Below are 20,454 nucleotides of genomic sequence, written 5' to 3'. Positions count from 1 at the left end.
GATGTTTTACCTTTACTCCCAATCCGAAACCATGAAATCATAGTTGTTTTTTAGTTGGATGGGCCAATGCCCAATTGTGCTTTCCCAAGCCTTTGCCACTGAACTAAGTACACCACTTTCAAACGCCATAATCTTAATGGGTCTCACCAAGATGGCCTTTGCTCTTAATGTGAGAGTGATAAGATGATGTTTTGTGTATCTAGTCTCGAACTGGTTTTTACACATGATATTTATTTAATTGTTATAACTTAAATTTTGAAATTTAAAAAATAAAATTTTAAAATTTTAAAAATTAAAGTAAAAATATAAATTCTAAATTTTTAAAAGGTATATAAAATTATGACATATTTTAGCAAAAAAAAATGTATGTATTAATTTGGTATCTAATATAATATATACACATAGTTGCACGTTTTTTTGTGTGTTTAATGAAGTAGATGAATCCATATTGATCACCCTAATCTTCATAGTCATATGTATTATATCTTATATAATTAAATCCTAAATAAAACTGTTGCCGATGCCATTATAGCAGGTAGAAGAAACATTTGTATTTGTATTTCATGTCACATGAATAAAGACGAATATGGAAGATAAGATAGTAAAGATATTTTTATTAATTTTTTATATGTTCAAAAAAATTATACATTACAAAACCTTTTGTTTGTCACAGCTGACTAGACTTTATTAGTAAACTCAATAATCTACTCTACTATCTGAACACAACTTCAAAAGTTTATATAAATGGATTAGATTAGTATCACGAATTAATCAAACATCAACTCAATTAGATAATAATAAAATTTTCATTATTTTTCATATAATGTTGGAGGCTGGTTGGTATAAGGTGATGAGAATATATATGAAAATGAATAAAATAACATCATTCAACCGATAATAATATATACAAAATTAAAAGGTTTGATGTCCCTGTTATTCGTTACGTCAACCAGCTCCAATACATTGTACACTTTAGAAGCAGAATTTATAAATAAAATATTAGAGTTTTGGGATTAGCTCAAAAGAGTTGATTTTTGTAAACAGTCCTTTTTTTTCCTTTTTCCAGCAGAAGAAACATGCTTTAAACATGGTTTAAATATTAATCTCATATGACTGCATATTCAGAGTTAATATGTTTTATCTTTTAATATCATACTTGTAGGGTTATTTGTTTTCTGAATTTTGTACCTATATATAAAATCTTTCTGTCAACTAATTTAAAAACGAAGATAATGTTGTCGTCAAAATTTAATATTTCTCATAAAAATATGAAAAATTATAAAATTTTCGATGAATGCATGTGTTTTCGTGTCATGGGAGTTCATTTTTGAAGAACAAAACGAGGAAATAAAAAGAAAATAAAACAAAGGGAAATTTGGGAAAAAATGTATTTTTTTAAATATAATGTCAAATATCAATTGTAAATCAGTCTATTAATAATGACTTGGAGTAAACTGTTTAATAGAATAATTCCACAAGTACCAAATTGGAAATACATTTAAAAAAACTACAAATACTACATTGAAAAATAAGATATAATTTAGGTACCAAACCACATATTAACCCTTAATAATAGGATAAGATAAAATGGTAATGGGGGAGGTTTGAAATTTTCTTTTATGTCATTTTCCAATTATTTTATAAGACTCCATGACTGTCACATGGCAATTGCCATGTTTATATATATATATATATATTAAATAGAAGTTACAACTCAATTCCTAGAGGCATATAGCTTACATAATCCTAAGCCGGCCATTCTCATTGAAGCTCACCTCAACTTTCTAATTTTTTGTATGAAAGTTTAGATGGCTAAGGTTCATCCAACTGAACCACAAGTTTCCGGTCCCTGCAGCATGAACTCTGCAGGTAAGGGAACATTCACTCTATGGATGAAATCTCTTGTATGCCACACCAATGGTTGCACCGTCTTTGATTCAAAAGGCCAGATTGTGTATCGTGTCGAAAACTACGACACCAAAGGTAGCAGTGAAGTTCATCTCATGAATCTCCACGGCCATGTTCTCTTTACCATTCTAAAAAAGGTACTACACACACACACACACACGCATATATACATATAGATATAAGTATATAAACCTTGAGATTTACATTACGTCCTTGATTTTTTGCAGAAACTACAAATATTGGGATGTTGGAATGGATATAGAGGGAACTTTACTAGCAGAAAGAAGGAAAAACCCAGCCTTCAAGTCAAGAAATGTTGCAGAATTCTACGGGGAGACCTAGTTTGTGAAGTTAGAGTGGGGTTTAACAAGTACTTCATGGTTAGCTTAGGGCGCAAGAAACAAGGATTTAAGATTGTAAACTCGGGTGGAGATATTATAGCAGAGGTAATTAAATTAACACCATGAAAGTAAATATACGTATGCTATGCTAAATCATTTATCAAGCAGTAAAGTTAAGTCTGGTTGCAGGTGAAGCAGAAGCAATTACCTACTGGAATGGTGTTAGGAGATGATGTCTTAACTTTGGAGATAGAGCCAAGTATTGATCAAGCTCTTACTGTTGCTCTTGTTCTCGTTTATGGATTGATGAATAGGAGATTGTAGATAACTACCAGCTTCAATTTTCAGAAATTTGAAGTATAAATACATGTAGTTTCATGTAATTCTTTTTATTCTTTTCAGGATTGGTAGATTTGTTATTGTAATTGAGAAAAGCAAAGAATTAGATAGGAAGAGAACTGTAAAAAAGAGAAGGGATTGTATGAAACTGTAATTTTACGTGATTTTTTCTCTTCAATCTTTATTTGTATTTGAAAATGAGATTTGATTTTTTTTTTTGTTTTTTGTTTTTAGAAGATATTGTTTATTATTTTGATTTGTAAAATCATAATGCAAGGTTGATGCAATAAGAAGGGATTGGATAAGATGTGATGAGCACAACCAGTCTGACCAACCTCATAATTTATACATATTTATTAGTATATGTTTTATCATGAAAAAGAGTATGTATGAAATTATATGATTATTAAGTGTTGTGTGTATCAGATTGATTCCTTGAGCAAAGTGTAGGTGGCAGAATCGCATGGCCTGACAACAACTAGTCACTATGCAAAAGAAACGTTTTGGATAGTGAAATTAATTCTTTAACATCATTGGGAGTTAGGGATTATTAGGAGAGATGTATTCGTACAGAATTCACTTCACATACGGCATTCTTGACGGAAAAACCTGAAGCTTTTTCTAGAATTGAATTAGAGACAAAATCTAAAAATTCTGCCTACAATGAGTAGCATAAGCTATAATCTCGAGAGTTTCATGACTTGCAAGTCAACATCTTTCATTAAAGAAATACCATGTGACTTAGGGCGTTTACGACCCCAACATCATGATACTTGTCATTGAGATGTTCTCTAAACATAACTCATATATAAGGCAATAAGGCCTAAGTGGTTGATTAAATTTTAGGGATTTTGAAATTAACATATGGATGACATGTGGTACTTTGATAATTATTAGAAACAATTCTTTAAATGCTTATTGGCATCGGGAATAAGGGTTAAGATACTCTTTCTTTTAGTATTCTAAAGTCTCTTCTCTCCAAACTTCAACTCATATCCACATTCTAACCATCTCAATCCTTCTACGACACTCTATCTTTCGGTGAACTATAACAAATCATCATAACTTTCTCCTTATATTAATAATTGGTGCAGTGAGCATGGGCTCACTCTCGACCAACATGATCAATAGAATAAATGCTTACCCCAATAACAACTTTTCTAACAACCAAAACTTTAAAAAATTTCAAACTTCCCCTGCAACTAAGATTACCCAACAACCAAAACTTTCAATAATATCAAAGTATATTGACTTGTCCCCCGAGGAAACATAAACTTTGGCCAATAGTACCATCATCCCTACAATCCATTTAGCTAGTAGCCCATTAGGACCCCCACCCTAGGTACCCTTCACCAGCTCCAGGGAACCAAATTTCTAACCAAAATTATAACCTATAATGTCGAAACCACCTTTTTGAAAATAAAAATTTTAGTTTTCGACTTTAAAAATAAAAATGGAGTCGCCACCGATCCTTTATTAAGGTGTGATCGGCTCACCTTAAAAATTATTTTGGTCTACGAATTTTGAGAAAAGAGTCCTGGAGTCAGTTACGCACGAGGAAGGGTTAGCACCCTCGTAACGCCCAAAATCGGTACCAAATTGATCATTTAATGTCTTGATGTCGAAAGTTTTAAAAAAAAATTAAAATCAACTCAAGCGATGGAATTTGAAAAAAGGATAATCAATTGCTCAAGTCATGTAAAGAAATCGAGTCCCAATACGTTAGGGTACAATTCTTCATAATCCCCGAACTTTGAATATCACTTTATTTTATGTGAAAATCTTCATTTTGAGAAAATAACGTGCCACACCCAATACGTTAGGGCACAACAAGTTAAGCTCCTAAAAATGATTTTTATACTCATGCATTTTGAATAAGGAATATCCTCGGTTATTTAAAATCATCAAAGAAAATCAAAACCCAATACGTGAGGGCTCAATTTCCCTTGAAAATCCCAAACTTTGAATATTACTTTTTATTTTTTTTAAAAACCCTTCGAATCAAGAAAAAAACTTTGATGTATTGTCAAAACCAAAATACATTTTCTAAAGGGCATGTTAAAAGTGGATGTATAATATCAAAACAGATACTTCAATAATGAATTACATGTGTATATGTATTTACAAAAATATATATAAAATATAAAGTATATAAAAGTTTAAAAAATAATAAAAGAGAACATATATAAAAACGTATGTATATAGGAATATATAGACCTGTCCATGGGCCGGGTCGGGTTCGGGCAGGGCCCATAAAAAATTTTTAGCCCGTTTACTAGGCCCGGGCTCGGCCCGGCCCGAAATATGGGCCTGAGATTTTGCCCAAGCCCGGCCCGAAGGAAAAATATGGGGCCTGGCCCGGCCCGTTTTAATTAAAATTAAAATTAAAATTATTTTTTTAATAAAATTAAAACTAATTGTTATTAAAATTAATTGTTAGTAAAATTATCAAATTATTAATTGTTAATTGTATTAATTGTTGTAATAAAATCTAACATTTGATTAGTAAATTTATCAAATTATTAATTGTATTAATTGTTGTAATAAAATCTAACATTTGATTAGTAAATTTATCAAATTATTAATTGTATTAATTGTTGTAACAAAATCTAATATTTGATTAGTAAAACAAACTTGATGTTTTATTATTATTATTTTGTAACACTAGTCAAGGAAATGAAAGTAAATAAACTTAAAACGAAAAACTATTATATTTTAAAAATCTTGCCCGAGGCCCGGTCCATTTTTTAAACGGGCCTAAAATTTTGCCCAAGCCCATATTTCGGGCCTATATTTTTACCCAAACCCTCCCATATTTTGGGCTGGCCGTCGGGCCGGGCCAGGCCACCCGGCCCATGGACAGGTCTAGGCATATATATATGAATGTAAAAATTATGGAAATAAAATAATATATAGAAGAACAGAAGCACGCATATATATAAAAGCCTAAAATATATATATATATTAAATATGCATAGATATGATATAGAAAGTATGCGAATGTATATGTATAGAAAATATGATAATAATAATGATAGTAAATAATGTAATAATAATAGTAATGGAAATAATAAATAAAAACAAAATTAAAAATGAATTGTAGAAAAAAGAAAAAAAAACAATAAATGTAATTAAAACGAAATGAAGGACTAAATTGCGATGCGCATTATACGAGAGGGGTCAAAATAGAAATAATTCACCTCTCTAAAACGCTACACAGCAATGGGGACTGATTTGAAACAAAAATAAAAAATGCGGCCAAAATTAAAAGAAATAAAAAGTTGATTTAAACATGCTCTTAAAAATCAATGGACTAAATGCGCAAATTAACCATTTGGCCAGAACGCGCGGATCCTCCCCTTCGGGTCGGGTCACCGTGCGGGTCAAGCCTGGGTAAAACGGCGCCGTTTTGCCCTGTTATTTAAAACAAAATTTTCCTTTCAAAATCATTTACAACAGAAGGAAAGGAAAAAAAAACAAATGCCCTCTTTTGCTCTGCTAGGGTTTAGTCTCTAGCGTCATCGCGCCGCCTTTCGTCGGCCTCCTCACCAAAAGCTCCGATCGCGACGGTGATGGCGGTGGCGCGGCGACCTCAGGTAAGTTTCCCTTTTTTTTTCTTTGTTATTTTGCGAAATAATAATGAGAAAAAAAAAAGAAAAAAGAAACGTTTGTAAATAAAAATGGACACTGCGAAATAAATAAAAAATCACCTTTGAAAAAAAAACAAATTCTATATCTGTATTTTCTCTGTGCTTTTTCGTATCTATTTCCTCCCCTTTTTACATATTAAAAGTGGCCTTTTATAGGCCGAAAAGAAAAAGAAATCAAATCAATGATATTATTTTCTGCTTGTTTTTCTTCTTCAGAATTTTTGAGTCCGTTTTTGCAGGTGTCGTGGGGAGCAAACGCGCGTGGAGAGGCCGATCTCCGAGTCCTGCGGCGACTGGACACTCGCTGGAGGCGTTGAAGGCGGCGCTAGACAAATGCGGCTAGGGTTTGTTTTTAGTGCAGGGTTAGATTTAGGGTAACTTGGTTTGGGCTATGTCAATGGGTTATTGGGCCGTGTAAAATGTAGGCCTATTTATTGTATTTTTTTGGTTTGGTTTAGGGCTAATTGGGCCCGCTACAGCTGCCCCTCTTTGCTCGTTGTCGTGTAACGAGAACAGAGCAAAAGACTAAAAAAGGACCAATTTTTCCTGGTCGTATGAACCTTGGCGTTCTTCTTCTTCAAGTAGCCTCATTCCTTCCTACTGCATCTTCAGAGGTATAGGAACTGGTGTTTCAATCTACTCCACTGTAAGGTCAGGGAGATAGGATTCATGCGTTGTAGCTTTCCAAAAGAACAAAATTTGCTATCTTTAATCTGCTCCACTGCAACTTCAGGGAGATAAGACTTATAGCTTCAACTTATTCTGCTACAACTTAAAAAAAATACATCTGATGCGATCTGCTCTACTACAACTTCAGAGAGATGAGATCTGTGGTCTTAATCCACTCCATTGCAATTTCAAGGAGATAGGATTGGTTACTTCTGTCTACTCCACTGTAACTTCAGGGAGATAAGACTTGTATCCTCGATCTACTTCACTGCCAATACAGGAAGACAAGATCTACTATCTTTGATCTACTTCACACCAATATATGAAGATAAGATTTGCTTTCTTCGATCTACTTCGCCACCAGTATGGGAAGACAAGATCTGGTATCTTTGATCTACTTCATGCCAGTACATGAAGACAAGATCTGCTTTCTTCGATCTACTTCACGCCAATACATGAAGACAAGATCTGTTTTCTTGGATCTACTTCACGCCAATACATGAAGACAAGATCTGCTTTCTTCGATCTACTTCACGCCAATACATGAAGACAAGATCTGTTTTCTTGGATCTACTTCACGCCAATACATGAAGACAAGATCTGCTTTCTTCGATCTACTTCACGCCAATACATGAAGACAAGATCTATTATCTTTGATCTACTTCACGCTAATACATGAAGACAAGATCTGCTTTCTTCGATCTACTTCACCACCAGCATGGGAAGACAAGATCTGCTATCTTTGATCTACTTCATGCCAGTACATGAAGACAAGATATGCTTTCTTGGATCTACTTCACGCCAATACATTAAGACAAGATCTGCTTCCTTTCAACCTGCCCCACTGTTGCTCAGGGAGATAAGGCTTTATGATTTCACCGGTCTGTTCTCTGTGGAACATAACCTGTATAATTCATCTTATGAACCTAATTATGCCTAATAGGATGTCATGAACAGAATGAATCAAATGCTCCTAACTAGGCGTGTATGAATGACATTTGAATGTTATGTCATGAAAATGAATATTGAATGTTAAAGTCATTATTGCTCATTAAGGCTTCATTTGTGACAACAACGCTTCGATAAAACTTGAAAAATTTAATCTTGGCTTTTTACTCCTAGACATCTCTAACCTTTTAACCCGGTGAAGTCTAAACAATAGTCATACTTCAGGTTCCTGTATTATTTAGAAATTTCTAAAGTAATATGAAAAAACTTTCCTTGTGAAAGTTTTATTAGTCCATTAATCGTTATTCTAATTCAACATGCTTGCGAAAAGATCATAACAACGGATAAAAAAACAGGTTTAAAAGAGAATTTACTGGAAACACTTATATTGAAAAAGAATGAAGTGTTTTAAAAACAACAAATACAAATACTATGAACAAGTGCCCCAGATATATTTGCTTGAATTTCCCTATACAACTTTCTGAAAACCCTTCTGAATTTAACACGTGTCTAGGAGGTTCACAGTACTTTGTTGATGCCCGAAGATGTCGTATATTCCTTTTTGTCGATTTAGGTACAACAAGATCTCCACATGCTTCAATCAAAATTTGAGCCGCCCTTGTAGGGTTTTCAACTCAAATCTCCTTTGGTCTTAAGGTGCTATTTGCAGGTTTTCACCTTAGCCTCTCAATTTTCTTTTTTTTTGGAATCAAAGCGCCCTTTGCGGGTTTTCACCTTGGTTCCCTCTCCTTCTTAAGTGAAGTATCTCTTGACCGAATCTGAATTTACTGGATTAGGCAAGTTTCTTCCATCCATTTCAGCCAGGATCAGGGCTCCTCCAGAAAAGGCCTTTTTTACAACGTAAGGACCTTCCTAATTTGGCATCCACTTCCCCCTAAAATCTTTTTGTAGAAGAAGAATTTTTCTCAGCACCAGGTCCCCCTCATAAAATTCTCTGGGACGGACCTTTTTGTTGTAGCCTCGCATCATTATTTTCTGGTACATTTGACCATGCTGAATAGCCTTTAGCCTTTTTTCCTCTATTAAGTTCAATTGATCGTATCAAGATTGGACCCATTCTGCTTCATCCAGCTTTAGCTCAGCCAACACTCGGAGAGAAGGGATTTCAACTTCGATGGGCAAAACTACCTCCATACCCTAGACCAAAGAGAAAGGCGTTGTCCCGGTAGAGGTCCTGATTAACGTTCGATAAGCAAGGAGAGCAAACGGTAATTTCTCATGCCAGTCCTTGTAAGTCTCGGTCATTTTCCCCACAATCTTCTTTATATTTTTATTGGCCGCTTCCACTGCACCATTCATTTTTGGGCGATACGGCGATGAATTGTGACGTTTGATCTTGAATTGATTGCAGACTTCTGCTATTGAACTGTTGTTCAAGTTTAACGCATTGTCGGATATGATTCTTTCAGGTATTCCATATCGACATATGATCTCTCTTTTCAAGAACTTACTGACTGATGACTTTGTAACATTAGCATACGAAGCAGCCTCTACCCATTTGGTGAAGTAGTCAATAACCACAAATATAAAACGATGCCCATTTGAAGCCTTCGGCGATATTGGCCCGATGACATCCATACCCCACATGGAGAAAGGCCATGGAGAATTCATGACATGAAGAGGCGAATGAGGTGCATGCATTTTATCACCATAAATTTGACATTTATGGCACTTTTTGGAATAATTGATGCAATCCTCTTCCATGGTGGACCAGTAATACCCGAATCTCATAATCTGTCAAGCCCTTGTGAACCCACTGGCATGCGTTCCACAGATGCCCTCATGAACTTCAGATTTTGTTTCCTTCCACGGCGTCCACACATCTTAACAGTACCTGATCTTTTCCTCTCTTGTATAAGATCTCCCAATCTAAGACGTAATCAATGGCTAGCCTTCTCAGAGTTCTCTTTTCATTCTCTATTGCCTGGCCAAGATACTCACGATTTTTTACATATCGTAGTATATCTTGATACCAAGGGTTATCATCGATTTTTCCTTCTTCGATATTGTAACAATGAGCCGGGTCTTCATAGATACTCATTTGGATAGGCTTCATGTCCTCTTGTCTGTTCACCTTGATCATGGAGGCTAGAGTAGCCAGTGCGTCAGCCATCTGGTTTTCGTCTCACGGGAGATAGCGAAAAGTAATGTCCTTAAACTCTTTAATCAATTCAAGGACCAACCTTTGATAACTGACTAATTTGGGATCTCTCATTTCCCATTCACCTTTAAGCTGGTATATCACCAATGCCGAATCTCCATAGACCTCTAACACTTTGATTCTTCGCTCTATAGCTGCACGAATGCCCATGATGCATGCTTCGTATTCTGCCATGTTGTTTGTATAATCAAAATTCAATTTGCAAGTGAAAGGATAATTATCACCATTCGGGGATACTAAGACTGCCCTAATTCCATTGCCCATAGCGTTCGAGGCTCCATCAAAGTTTAGTTTCCAACTGTGACCTTCTTGGGGATTTTCTTCAGTAGTGGCTACATACAACAAGTTTTCATTCGGAAAATCAAAACTTAACAGTTCGTAATCTTTCAAAGCCCTGCTAGCCAGAAAGTCAGCTATTGCGCTCCCTTTTACAGCTTTTTAACTCACATAGACTATATCGAATTCAGATAGTAAGATCTTCCACCGGGCCATCCTCCCATTCAAAGCAGTTGACTCCATCATATACTTTAACGGGTCCAATTTTAAAATTAGCCAAGTCGTGTGGTATAACATGTACTGCCTTAATCTCCGAGTTGTCCAAATCAAGGCACAACACAACTTCTCAATAGGCGAATACCTCATTTCACAGTCAGTGAATTTCTTACTAAGGTAATATATTGCCAATTCCTTCCTTCCTTCCCGTTTCATCATGTTGACCTAGCACACACCCCATAGAATCATCAAACACTGTCAGATACAATATCAGTGGCCTATCCGGGCTGGGTGGTGACAGCACTGGAGTACTAGACAAATACCGTTTCACCTTGTTAAAGGCTTCTTCGCATTCTTCATCCTAAGTACCAGGATTATGTTTCTTCAGAAGACGAAATATTGGGTCACATTTTTCGGTTAATTGTGAAATAAACCTAGCAATGTAATTTAGTCTTCCTAAGAAACCTCGAACTTCTTTCTGAGTGCGAGGTGGAGGTAAATCTCGTATTGCCTTCACTTTGTCTAGGTCAATCTGGATTCCCTTTTCACTGACTACAAAGCCTAGCAATTTTCCTGACCTGGCCTCAAAAATGCACTTCGTTGGATTAAGCTTGAGCTGGAACTTTCTCAATCTTAAGAATAATTTTCTCAAGACCTGCACATGTTCCTCCTCCGTTCTAGATTTCCCGATCATATCGTCAACATAAACCTCGATCTCCCTGTGCATCATATCGTGGAACAATGCTACCATGGCTCTTTGATATGTCGCTCCCGCACTCTTTAATCCAAACGGCATCACTTTATAACAAAACGTCCCCCATAACGTAATGAACGTAGTCTTTCTTATGTCCTCAGGATGCATCTTTATCTGATTGTACCCTGAAAAACCATCCATAAAGGAAAACAATGAATAGCCTACTTTATTATCTACCAATGTGTCGATGTGGGGTAATGGGAAGTTACCTTTTGGACTAGCCTTGTTCAAATCCCGGTAATCCACACACATTTGTACTTTCTCATCTTTCTTTGGAACTGGTACAATGTTGGCCACCCACCCAGAATACTTGACTTCTTGCAGAAATCTGGCATCAAACTGCTTCTGGACCTCCTCTTTTATCTTCAACACGATATCAGGCCTCATCCTTCTGAGCTTTTGCTGCACTGGCTTACAATCTTCTCTTATAGGAAGGCGATGGACTACAATGTCAGTACTTAACCCAAGCATATCTTGGCATGACTATGCAAAGACATCTTTGAATTCCCGGAGTAGTCTGATGAGGTCTTGTCTTGTCTTTGCAGAGATATCAGATCCGATCTTCACCTCTTTTCCTTCATCTAAGCTCACAATTTCTATTGACTCCTTGTGAGGTAGGATTTGTTTCTCGGCCCGTTCTACCATCTTCAACAAATTAGGAGACAAACCACCGTCTTCGCCATCTTCAAAATCCTGTGACCCCTCTAAACACATTTTTCGTTCAAAAGGAGATTCAGAATTTGTAAGAGTGACATTCGTATCATTGATATCGAGGGACCTGTTATAGGTAAAAAAACAATATAGATTCAGGAATAACTACTTATGCAATATGGTCATGAATGAGATGCAAGAATAAGAAGAAAATTCAAAACCACTGCTCATATGGAAAGAAAGAAAATTTGCTCAGAAATGCTTGCAGCGATGCATTTTATTAAAATAACGATGTTTGGACATGAGCCTATTTCACAAAGGAATCCTTATTGCTTCTAGGCTAAAAGCAATAAGGGTGTTCTGGACATCACTCTAAGGAAGCCCTAAAAACTACAGGTATCTCTTCTGCAGTCTAATTGTTTAGCACACTTCCTGGTTCGCAAGGGCGGATATCCCACAAAGTTTTTCCCTCCGATGATTCCTCACACACGGCATGAATACTTCTACCTCCTAGTACTTACTGCTTATGATGAATGAATCCTCCCGATGAAAAAGTTTTGTATAGGTGGGGAAAGGTCATAGGTTCCCATTTGACTTCATCTCCAGTCAAACGAGCTCTTCTTCTCATTTGCTTCTTCTCTCGCTCCATCGTCATTTGCTTAAAATCTGGCTTGTAACCTAAGCCAAAACGGTCGTGTTTGTCCTTCAACACTGGGGCTTTGACTTGACCCTGAAGATATCTCCCAAATCTTTTCCTCGGCAAAGCTCCTTTTCTCACTATCAACTGTAGACTCATCTTTGTAGTCTTTACGAACGTAGCATTTACGAACTCTAAAGATTGGAAAGAACATTCAATTACATCCTCGCTGGTCTCCAAATACGGTGTATCATTAACTACTGTTGCAATAATATCCTCTTTAGCGTTTATTGTCACTAGTCGTCCTTCCAACACCAGCTTCAGCTTTTGATGTAACTATGATGGTACCGCTCCTGCTGAATGTATCCATGGCTTTCCTAATAGACAACTGTACGAAGGCCTAATGTCCATCACCAGGAAGTCCACCTCGTAGATAATTGGGCCAATCAACAAAGGTATGCCAATTCTTCCTATGACCCTTCTTTCAGTGCCATCAAATGCCCTCACTACGTTCTGGCACGACTTCATATGCGAACTATCCACAAGTAGCCTATGGAGTGTGGACAGGGGCAATACATTCAATGTCAATCCATTATCTACTAGAACTCCCGGTAATATGTACCCTTTGCACCTAGTAGTGATGTGCAAAGCTCTAGTAGAACCCATACCTCCCGGTGGTATTTCGTCATCATTGAAAAAGATGAAGTTATCGGTGCTTATATTACCGACCAGTCGATCCAGTTTGTTGACAGAAATATCACCGGCCACATAGGTTTCGTTTAGTACTTTCAATAGTGCATTTCGATGCCCCTCCGAGCTCAGAAGTAAAGTTAACACGGATATGCGAGTTGGTTGTTTGTGCAACTGTTCCACAATGCTGTACTCGCTATGCTTTAGAAATTTCAGAAACTCCCTAGCTTTTTCCTCTTTTACTGGCTCATTAACCAATAATTTAGGTTCGACCATGTTTCCCTTTTTTTCAGTTGACGCTTCATCTTTTGTTGGCTCTACTTGAGTTTTCATCTGATCGTAGCGTTTTCCACTATGAGTACAGGAACTTTCGTCCTGATCCTTCTTACTGATTACATCCTCCTTCCCTGAAATTGTCACATTACAATCGTAATTCCAGGGAACATTCTTGCTGTCCTTATAAGCAAACACGGCCGGTTTTTGAATGATAACCTTTGGTGTTACTCGTGCTCTAGCCTTACTATTATTAGGCTGCGAGATGATGACCACAGGATGGTTAGCCTTTTGAATTTCCGATGTCAACTCTGACGCGCACACATGACTCTTCTCCTGATCTCCTTCACAGAATTTCATCTCCTTATTGTCCATCAAATATTGAACCATGGCTCTAAACTCCGTACACTCTTGGATTTCATGCCCCATTTCATGATGGAACTCACAATAGTTCCTCATCTATTCATGATCTCCTTCTGAAACAATCAGCCCCCACTATCAGTGTGATTTGGTAATGGGTTTCCTGCCTTGGTCGAGTCATTAAATTTAACGACACCCATACCAATGAGCCTTTCAACCAACTTCTTGAAGGCCGTACAGTTTTCTATGGAATGCCCTGTTATTCCCGTATGATAGTCGCACTTTGCATTCGTATCGTACCATTTGGGATACGGGGGTTGCAAGGGCTTTAAATAGAAAGGGGAAACTACATGTGCATCGAACAAGTTTCGATATAGTTCCCTGTATGACATCGAAATTGGCATTAATTGGGGCCTCTCGGTGCTTTCCCTTGCACCGGTCTCCTATCTTGACGAGCTTTGCTGATTGGCGGCCACTTTTCTTGGCTGGTTCACTGTTATTGACCTCGAGTAACCTTTGCTGTACATACTCGCGTTATTCACCTCGTCCTCTTTCTTCTTCGAGGCTGATTTTCTGTTACTCTCTCCAACATCGATCTTCACACTCCTTATGGCATTCTCGATCATCTTGCCATTCATGACTACGTCAAAAAAGCTTTTGTGGCACTTCCTAACATATGTGTGATGAAAGGTGCCTTCAGGGTGTTAATGAACAGCATGGTCATTTCCTTTTGCAGGAACGGTGGCTGAACTTGGACTGCGACCTCTCTCCATCTCTGTGCGTACTGCCTAAAGCTTTCACTCGGCTTCTTCTCCATGTTTTGAAGAGTGATTCTATCAGGAGCCATGTCCATCACATGACTATACTATTTCATGAATGCTTGGGCCAAATCCCTCCATGAACCAATCGTGGTACGACTCAGTTGATTGTACCACTTAAATGTTGCCCTTGCAAGGCTATACTGGAAACAATGTATCAAGAGCTGGTCATTGTTAACATATCCCGCCATTCGCCTGCAGAACACGGTGATATGAGCCTCTAGGCAGCTTGTCCAATTGTACTTTTCAAACTCAGGCATCTTAAACTTATGAGGGAAGACAAAATCTGGAACTAAACTCAGCTCTTTAGCGTCAATGCCTCGATAACTTTCAGTGACATCCATCGCCTTGAACTTCTCCTCGAGCCACTTGCACCTTTCCTTTAACTGTTTCGGTAACTCCTCCTTTATTCTTTTCTTCTCAACCACTTCATCAAAGTCAGGAATGGCAGAGTTAACAGGGTTATTTTTGGGATTAGAACTCGGTCCATCTTGGAAGTTCAAAACACCAGCCCGAAACTGCTGAGGCATGATGGTGACAGTAGATTTGCGCGGGTATTCAGCTTGAGTTCGTACATGTAGAGGGGTGAATCCTGGAGGATAGAGAGGTTCATCATCATTTCCCTATTTGACATTTGCCATGGGGCCCATTCCTTTATTACCTTCCCCAGTTATCTGTTGGGTTAGCTTCGCCATCATATCATCTTGGGATTCCTGCATCTTCTCAGACATATCCTGTTGCATCTTATCTAACCGCTCCTGCACTTATAGCTGAAGTCGGTCTTGCATCTCCTTCTGGTACTGTTCGAGCTTTTCTAATATCTGATTCATGTCTTTTATCTTTGTTCAAGTGCCGTATCGGTGTTGGGTTGGTTGGTTGGCTTCCAGGTTAACTAAGCAATAATTTTAGTTAATTAGAATCAATTAAAGATTTTTAATGCATATGATGCGATGCATGAGATGAACGCAAGAAAGACGTTAATCATAATTCAATTCCACTTAGAAAACTTTACTAGAGAAAAAATTTCTTTACATAAACTGGCTATAAATATGGCTTTGCCCTAACACTTAGAACTTTAATCTCCCTAAGTAATGATGCCAACTTCTGCCCCTGATCTGATTTCAATTCGTACTTCACATTTAGTATATCAGCTTGTATTGCCAAAGTCTGCAGGTGCTCAGCTACCCCATGAATCTGAACCACAGCTTCTCCCATAATATGATCCTTTTTTGCAACTTTATCCTGGAGATAGTGAAGTTGTTCACTTTGATGTTCTTCATTTGCTTCCAGATGTTCAATCCTGGCTTCACAGTTCTGTAATGCCATCTCTAATCCTTCTACTGTTATCTTCATTTGTTCGATCCTGCTCAAGCTTGCTTGCAATTCCATCACAATATTACGATTTCGATATTGATGAACAGTTTTCTCCAATTCGGCTACCCTAGCTTTTAGTTTATCCCTTTCATTCTGGCTTTCTGACAAATTCCTTTCAAGGGACTTATTTTGCGTCTGAGCCTCCTGAAATCTCTTTTCCCACCTACCAGCCTTGACCTTTTCTTCTTGAACTTCTTGGTGCCACTGCTCTGAAGTTTTTCCCAACCCAGCAGTTCTCACTAACAGACGTAGTCTCTTATAATCCATCTTCAAGCTATTCAAGTCTTCCTCAGCTTTGCGTTTTCCTTTTCTCAGGCCTTCGGTTTCCAGCTTTTGAACATCTATGTCCAACTTTAAATTCATCTTCTCATCTTCCATTTGCTCTATCTTCTTTTCGAGCTCTGAATTTTTTCTTTCAAAATCCTGCCTTATAATTTCTAGCTCGAAAGGGACAACTCGTACATGCTTTTCTGCTAGTTGATTGTCTCTCTGACTTGGTACAGGTATATTATCATTGATTCTTCTGTTTAGCCACTCGATATATTTAGGATTCGTTGATGGACCTACTGCTAACCTCTTCATTCGGCGAGTCTGCCTCCAAGCATTAGTCATTTCTCATATCTTCTTCTTGCAACCATCACATTTATACGACAATTCACATTGAGCTAATCCTTGGGTTGTAGGTACGAACTGCCTTGACCTATACTGTCTCAGTACCAACAACTGTGCATAGCCAATGGCTCCCCAAATCTCAAGTAAAGGGACCCAATCAAAATCTCCACACCTATATAAGATCTCATCTGGCAGCATCCAAGGAGCTCTCCATTCAATATCCTCCTCTTGAAGATTCTGAAGAATTGACATCTATTTTTCCTCCGAAATATCATCCTGCCTTGGTAATGCCACTATTTCTTTTAAGGACGAATAATTTTTAGAAAAACCCGATAGGAAACCTTATCCACCTTCCAAAAGTGACTGTGAAACCATGCTAAAAAGAGCTGCGTGCATCTAATAAATCTGCCCTCACCTATTCTTCGGTATTCATTCAGAGATCTGAAAGTTTCTGCCAAAATTGCTGGAACCGGTGTAACCCCCTTATCAAAACGGTAAAAAAGATCAATGATTGCTTCATCAACATGTCCCAAGGCTTTGGGAAAGATAACTAAACCGTAAATACCCAAGGCAAAGACATCAACCCTCTTCCTCGTATCCGGGTGTGCTAGGATTAAATCTTTCAGGTTCTTCCATGGAATGCATTTACTATCTCCCTTTTGTTTGATTCGTGTTGCGACCCATTGCTCACTCATCCCTGTAATATTCGTCAATTTCTTCAAAAAGGTTGGAACATTAGCAGCTCTCGAGTAGGCTTTGTCTACTTGGATCTTCGAACAACGAAGTAAGGCAGTATGCTCCTCCACTGTAGGTACTAAATCAACACTTCCAAATGCGAAACAACTATAAGCAGGGTTCCAAAATTGGGTTAAGGCACGAAACATGTGCTTATCCACCTTTACGTCGAGCAAAAAAGGTAGATCTCCATAGCTAGAATAAAAGAGCTATTTGATCTCATCATCCCACTGATCCCACATTTCTTTCAGTTCCTGTAGGCAATTCTAAGTCGCACTGATGCGAGTGAAGTCCCACAACTCTGACACATATCATTTGGCCAAACTATCACCTTTCTCTTGTTGTGTTGTCTCTGACCAAGTTTAGACAGCCGCATTATATTCCACTTTATCAAGAAACCCTTTTTTTCCATGATAAGCTTTCTATCTAGTAACTGAATATGAACTAACGTCTTCTTGGATGAAATGTTATGCAATCCTAATGTCATGCAATCAAAACAAAACAAACCCAAGTTAGTATCACACCAAAAAGATATCCAATACAAACATGAAATAGCAAAACACTTATCAGGAATCTGCTAGGGTTTTGGGATAGTTCTACCTAGGGCAAGTTCCTAAAGCTCACTATATGAGGCTTAGTTTCTAAAGTAAGGGTACCCGAACCAGCAGATTCCTCGATCATCACCCATTATAGGCTCATGTGGATCGAGTTCAGTTCAGGGGGATACATTTCCCTATGGCTGCACAGATATGAAAATCTCACGAAGACATAGGTACGGATGTATCCCGGAAGCGGTCCACTACCCTGCACGGAGGTGAAAACCTTACGAAGGACTAGTTTCTTGCTCCCACTTAAAGGGTAAAACTGACCATGTAATGCAAAAATGCAAATGTAAATGCAAAGTAGCCAACATTCCATGATAAAAGATCAATGAGTGTGAAAGGAAATCATAATTTTAAAACCCAAATTTGATTCTTCGATCATACGACACAAAGAAAACCAATTTATGGCTTGACTCTCTATTGCCCCTAGTGGAGTCGCCAAGCTGTCGAAACCACCTTTTTGAAAACAAAAATTCTAGTTGTTGACTTTAAAAATAAAAATGGAGTCGCCACCGATCCTTTATTAAGGTGTGATCGGCTCACCTTAAAAATTATTTTGGTCTACGAATTTTGAGAAAAGAGTCCGGGAGTCAGTTACGCACGAGGAAGGGTTAGCACCCTCGTAACTCCCAAAATCGGTACGAAATTGATCATTTAATGTCTTGATGTCGAAAGTTTTAAAAAAAAATTTAAAATCAACTCAAGCGATGGAATTTGAAAAAAGGATAATCAATTGCTCAAGTCATGTAAAGAAATCGAGTCCCAATACGTTAGGGTACAATTCTTCATAATCCCCGAACTTTGAATATCACTTTATTTTATGTGAAAATCTTCATTTTGAGAAAATAACGGCCACACCCAATATGTTAGGGCACAACAAGTTAAGCTCCCAAAAATGATTTTTATACTCATGCATTTTGAATAAGGAATATCCTCGGTTATTTAAAATCATCAAAGAAAATCAGAACCCAATACGTTAGGGCTCAATTTCCCTTGAAAATCCCAAACTTTGAATATTACTTTTTATTTTTTATTTAAAAAAACCCTTCGAATCAAGAAAAAAACTTTGATGTATTGTCAAAACCAAAATACATTTTCTAAAGGGCATGTTAAAAGTGGATGTATAATATCAAAACAGGTACTTCAATAATGAATTACATGTGAATATGTATTTACAAATATATATATAATATAAAGTATATAAAAGTTTAAAAAATAATAAAAGAGAACATATATAAAAACGTATGTATATAGGCATATATATATGAATGTAAAAATTATGGAAATAAAATAGTATATAGAAGAACAGAAGCACGCATATATAAAAGCCTAAAATATATATATATTAAATATGCATAGATATGATATAGAAAGTATGCGAATGTATATGTATAGAAACTATGATAATAATAATGATAGTAAATAATGTAATAATAATAGTAATGGAAATAATAAATAAAAACAAAATGTCAAGCCTGGGCAAAATGGCGTCGTTTTGCCCTGTTATTTAAAACAGATTTTTCCTTTCAAAATCATTTACAGCAGAAGGAAAGGAAAAAAAAAACAAATGCCCTCTTTTGTTCTGCTAGGGTTTAGTCCCTAGCGTCCTCGCGCCGCCTTTCGTCGGCCTCCTCACCAAAAGCTCCGATCGCGATGGAGATGGCGGTGGCGCGGCGACCTCAGGTAAGTTTCCCTTTCTTTTTCTTTGTTATTTTGCGAAATAATAATGAGAAAAAAAAAAGAAAAAAGAAACGTTTGTAATTAAAAATGGACACTGCGAAATAAATAAAAAATCACCTTTGAAAAAAAAACAAATTCTATATCTGTATTTTCTTTGTGCTTTTTCGTATCTATTTCCTCCCCTTTTTACATATTAAAAGTGGCCTTTTATAGGCCGAAAAGAAAAAGAAATCAAATCAATGATATTATTTTCTGCTTGTTTTTCTCTTTCGAACTTTTTTAGTCCGTTTTTACAGGTGTCATGGGGAGCAAACGCGCTTGGGGAGGCCGATCTCCGAGTCCTGCAGTGACTGGACACTCGCTGGAGGCGTTGAAGGCGGCGCTAGGCAAATGCGACTAGGGTTTGTTTTTAGTGCTGGGTTAGATTTAGGGTAACTTGGTTTGGGCTATGTCAATGGGTTATTGGGCCGTGTAAAATGTAGGCTTGTTTATTGTATTTTTCTATTTTGATTTAGGGCTAATTGGGCCTGCTACATATAATAAGTCTCAAAGCTCCAAGAACAACTTTAGTATAACACCCCTAACCCATATCTATTACCGAAACAGGATTACGGAACATTACCGGAGTTTACAGACTTAAAAACAGTTTACACATATCATTTACTATTCATAACTGAAATCAAACATATTCAATCAGAATGTCCCTTGAATAACCCTTGAATAAGCCCTCGAAACCCAA

The 20,454-nt window shown here is 37.2% G+C and overlaps 1 protein-coding gene across 1 annotated transcript; it reads left to right on the top strand.

Annotated features, from left to right (window-relative positions):
- Window positions 1–1,732: 1,732 nt before the first annotated feature.
- LOC107936690 (protein LURP-one-related 4) lies at window positions 1,733–2,786 on the top strand. The gene is made up of 3 exons (XM_016861579.1): window positions 1,733–2,045; window positions 2,136–2,354; window positions 2,439–2,786. Exons 1-3 carry the CDS (start codon window positions 1,809–1,811, stop codon window positions 2,571–2,573), a joined length of 591 nt encoding a protein of 196 aa, XP_016717068.1. The 5' UTR covers window positions 1,733–1,808; the 3' UTR covers window positions 2,574–2,786.
- The last annotated feature ends 17,668 nt before the right edge of the window (window positions 2,787–20,454 follow it).

Source organism: Gossypium hirsutum, chromosome D08 (assembly GCF_007990345.1).
Source record: "Gossypium hirsutum isolate 1008001.06 chromosome D08, Gossypium_hirsutum_v2.1, whole genome shotgun sequence".
Classification (NCBI taxonomy): Eukaryota; Viridiplantae; Streptophyta; class Magnoliopsida; order Malvales; family Malvaceae; genus Gossypium; species Gossypium hirsutum.
This window is presented reverse-complemented; position numbering and strand designations above follow the sequence as displayed.

What these genes read in the sequence shown, in the direction of transcription:
- LOC107936690 (XM_016861579.1), top strand. Translation starts at nt 1,809, where the DNA reads ATGGCTAAGGTTCATCCAACTGAACCACAAGTTTCCGGTCCCTGCAGC. An exon ending in TCTTTACCATTCTAAAAAAG is followed by an intron (nt 2,046 to 2,135) that starts GTACTACACACA and finishes GATTTTTTGCAG; the next exon opens with AAACTACAAATATTGGGATG. An exon ending in GTGGAGATATTATAGCAGAG is followed by an intron (nt 2,355 to 2,438) that starts GTAATTAAATTA and finishes GTCTGGTTGCAG; the next exon opens with GTGAAGCAGAAGCAATTACC.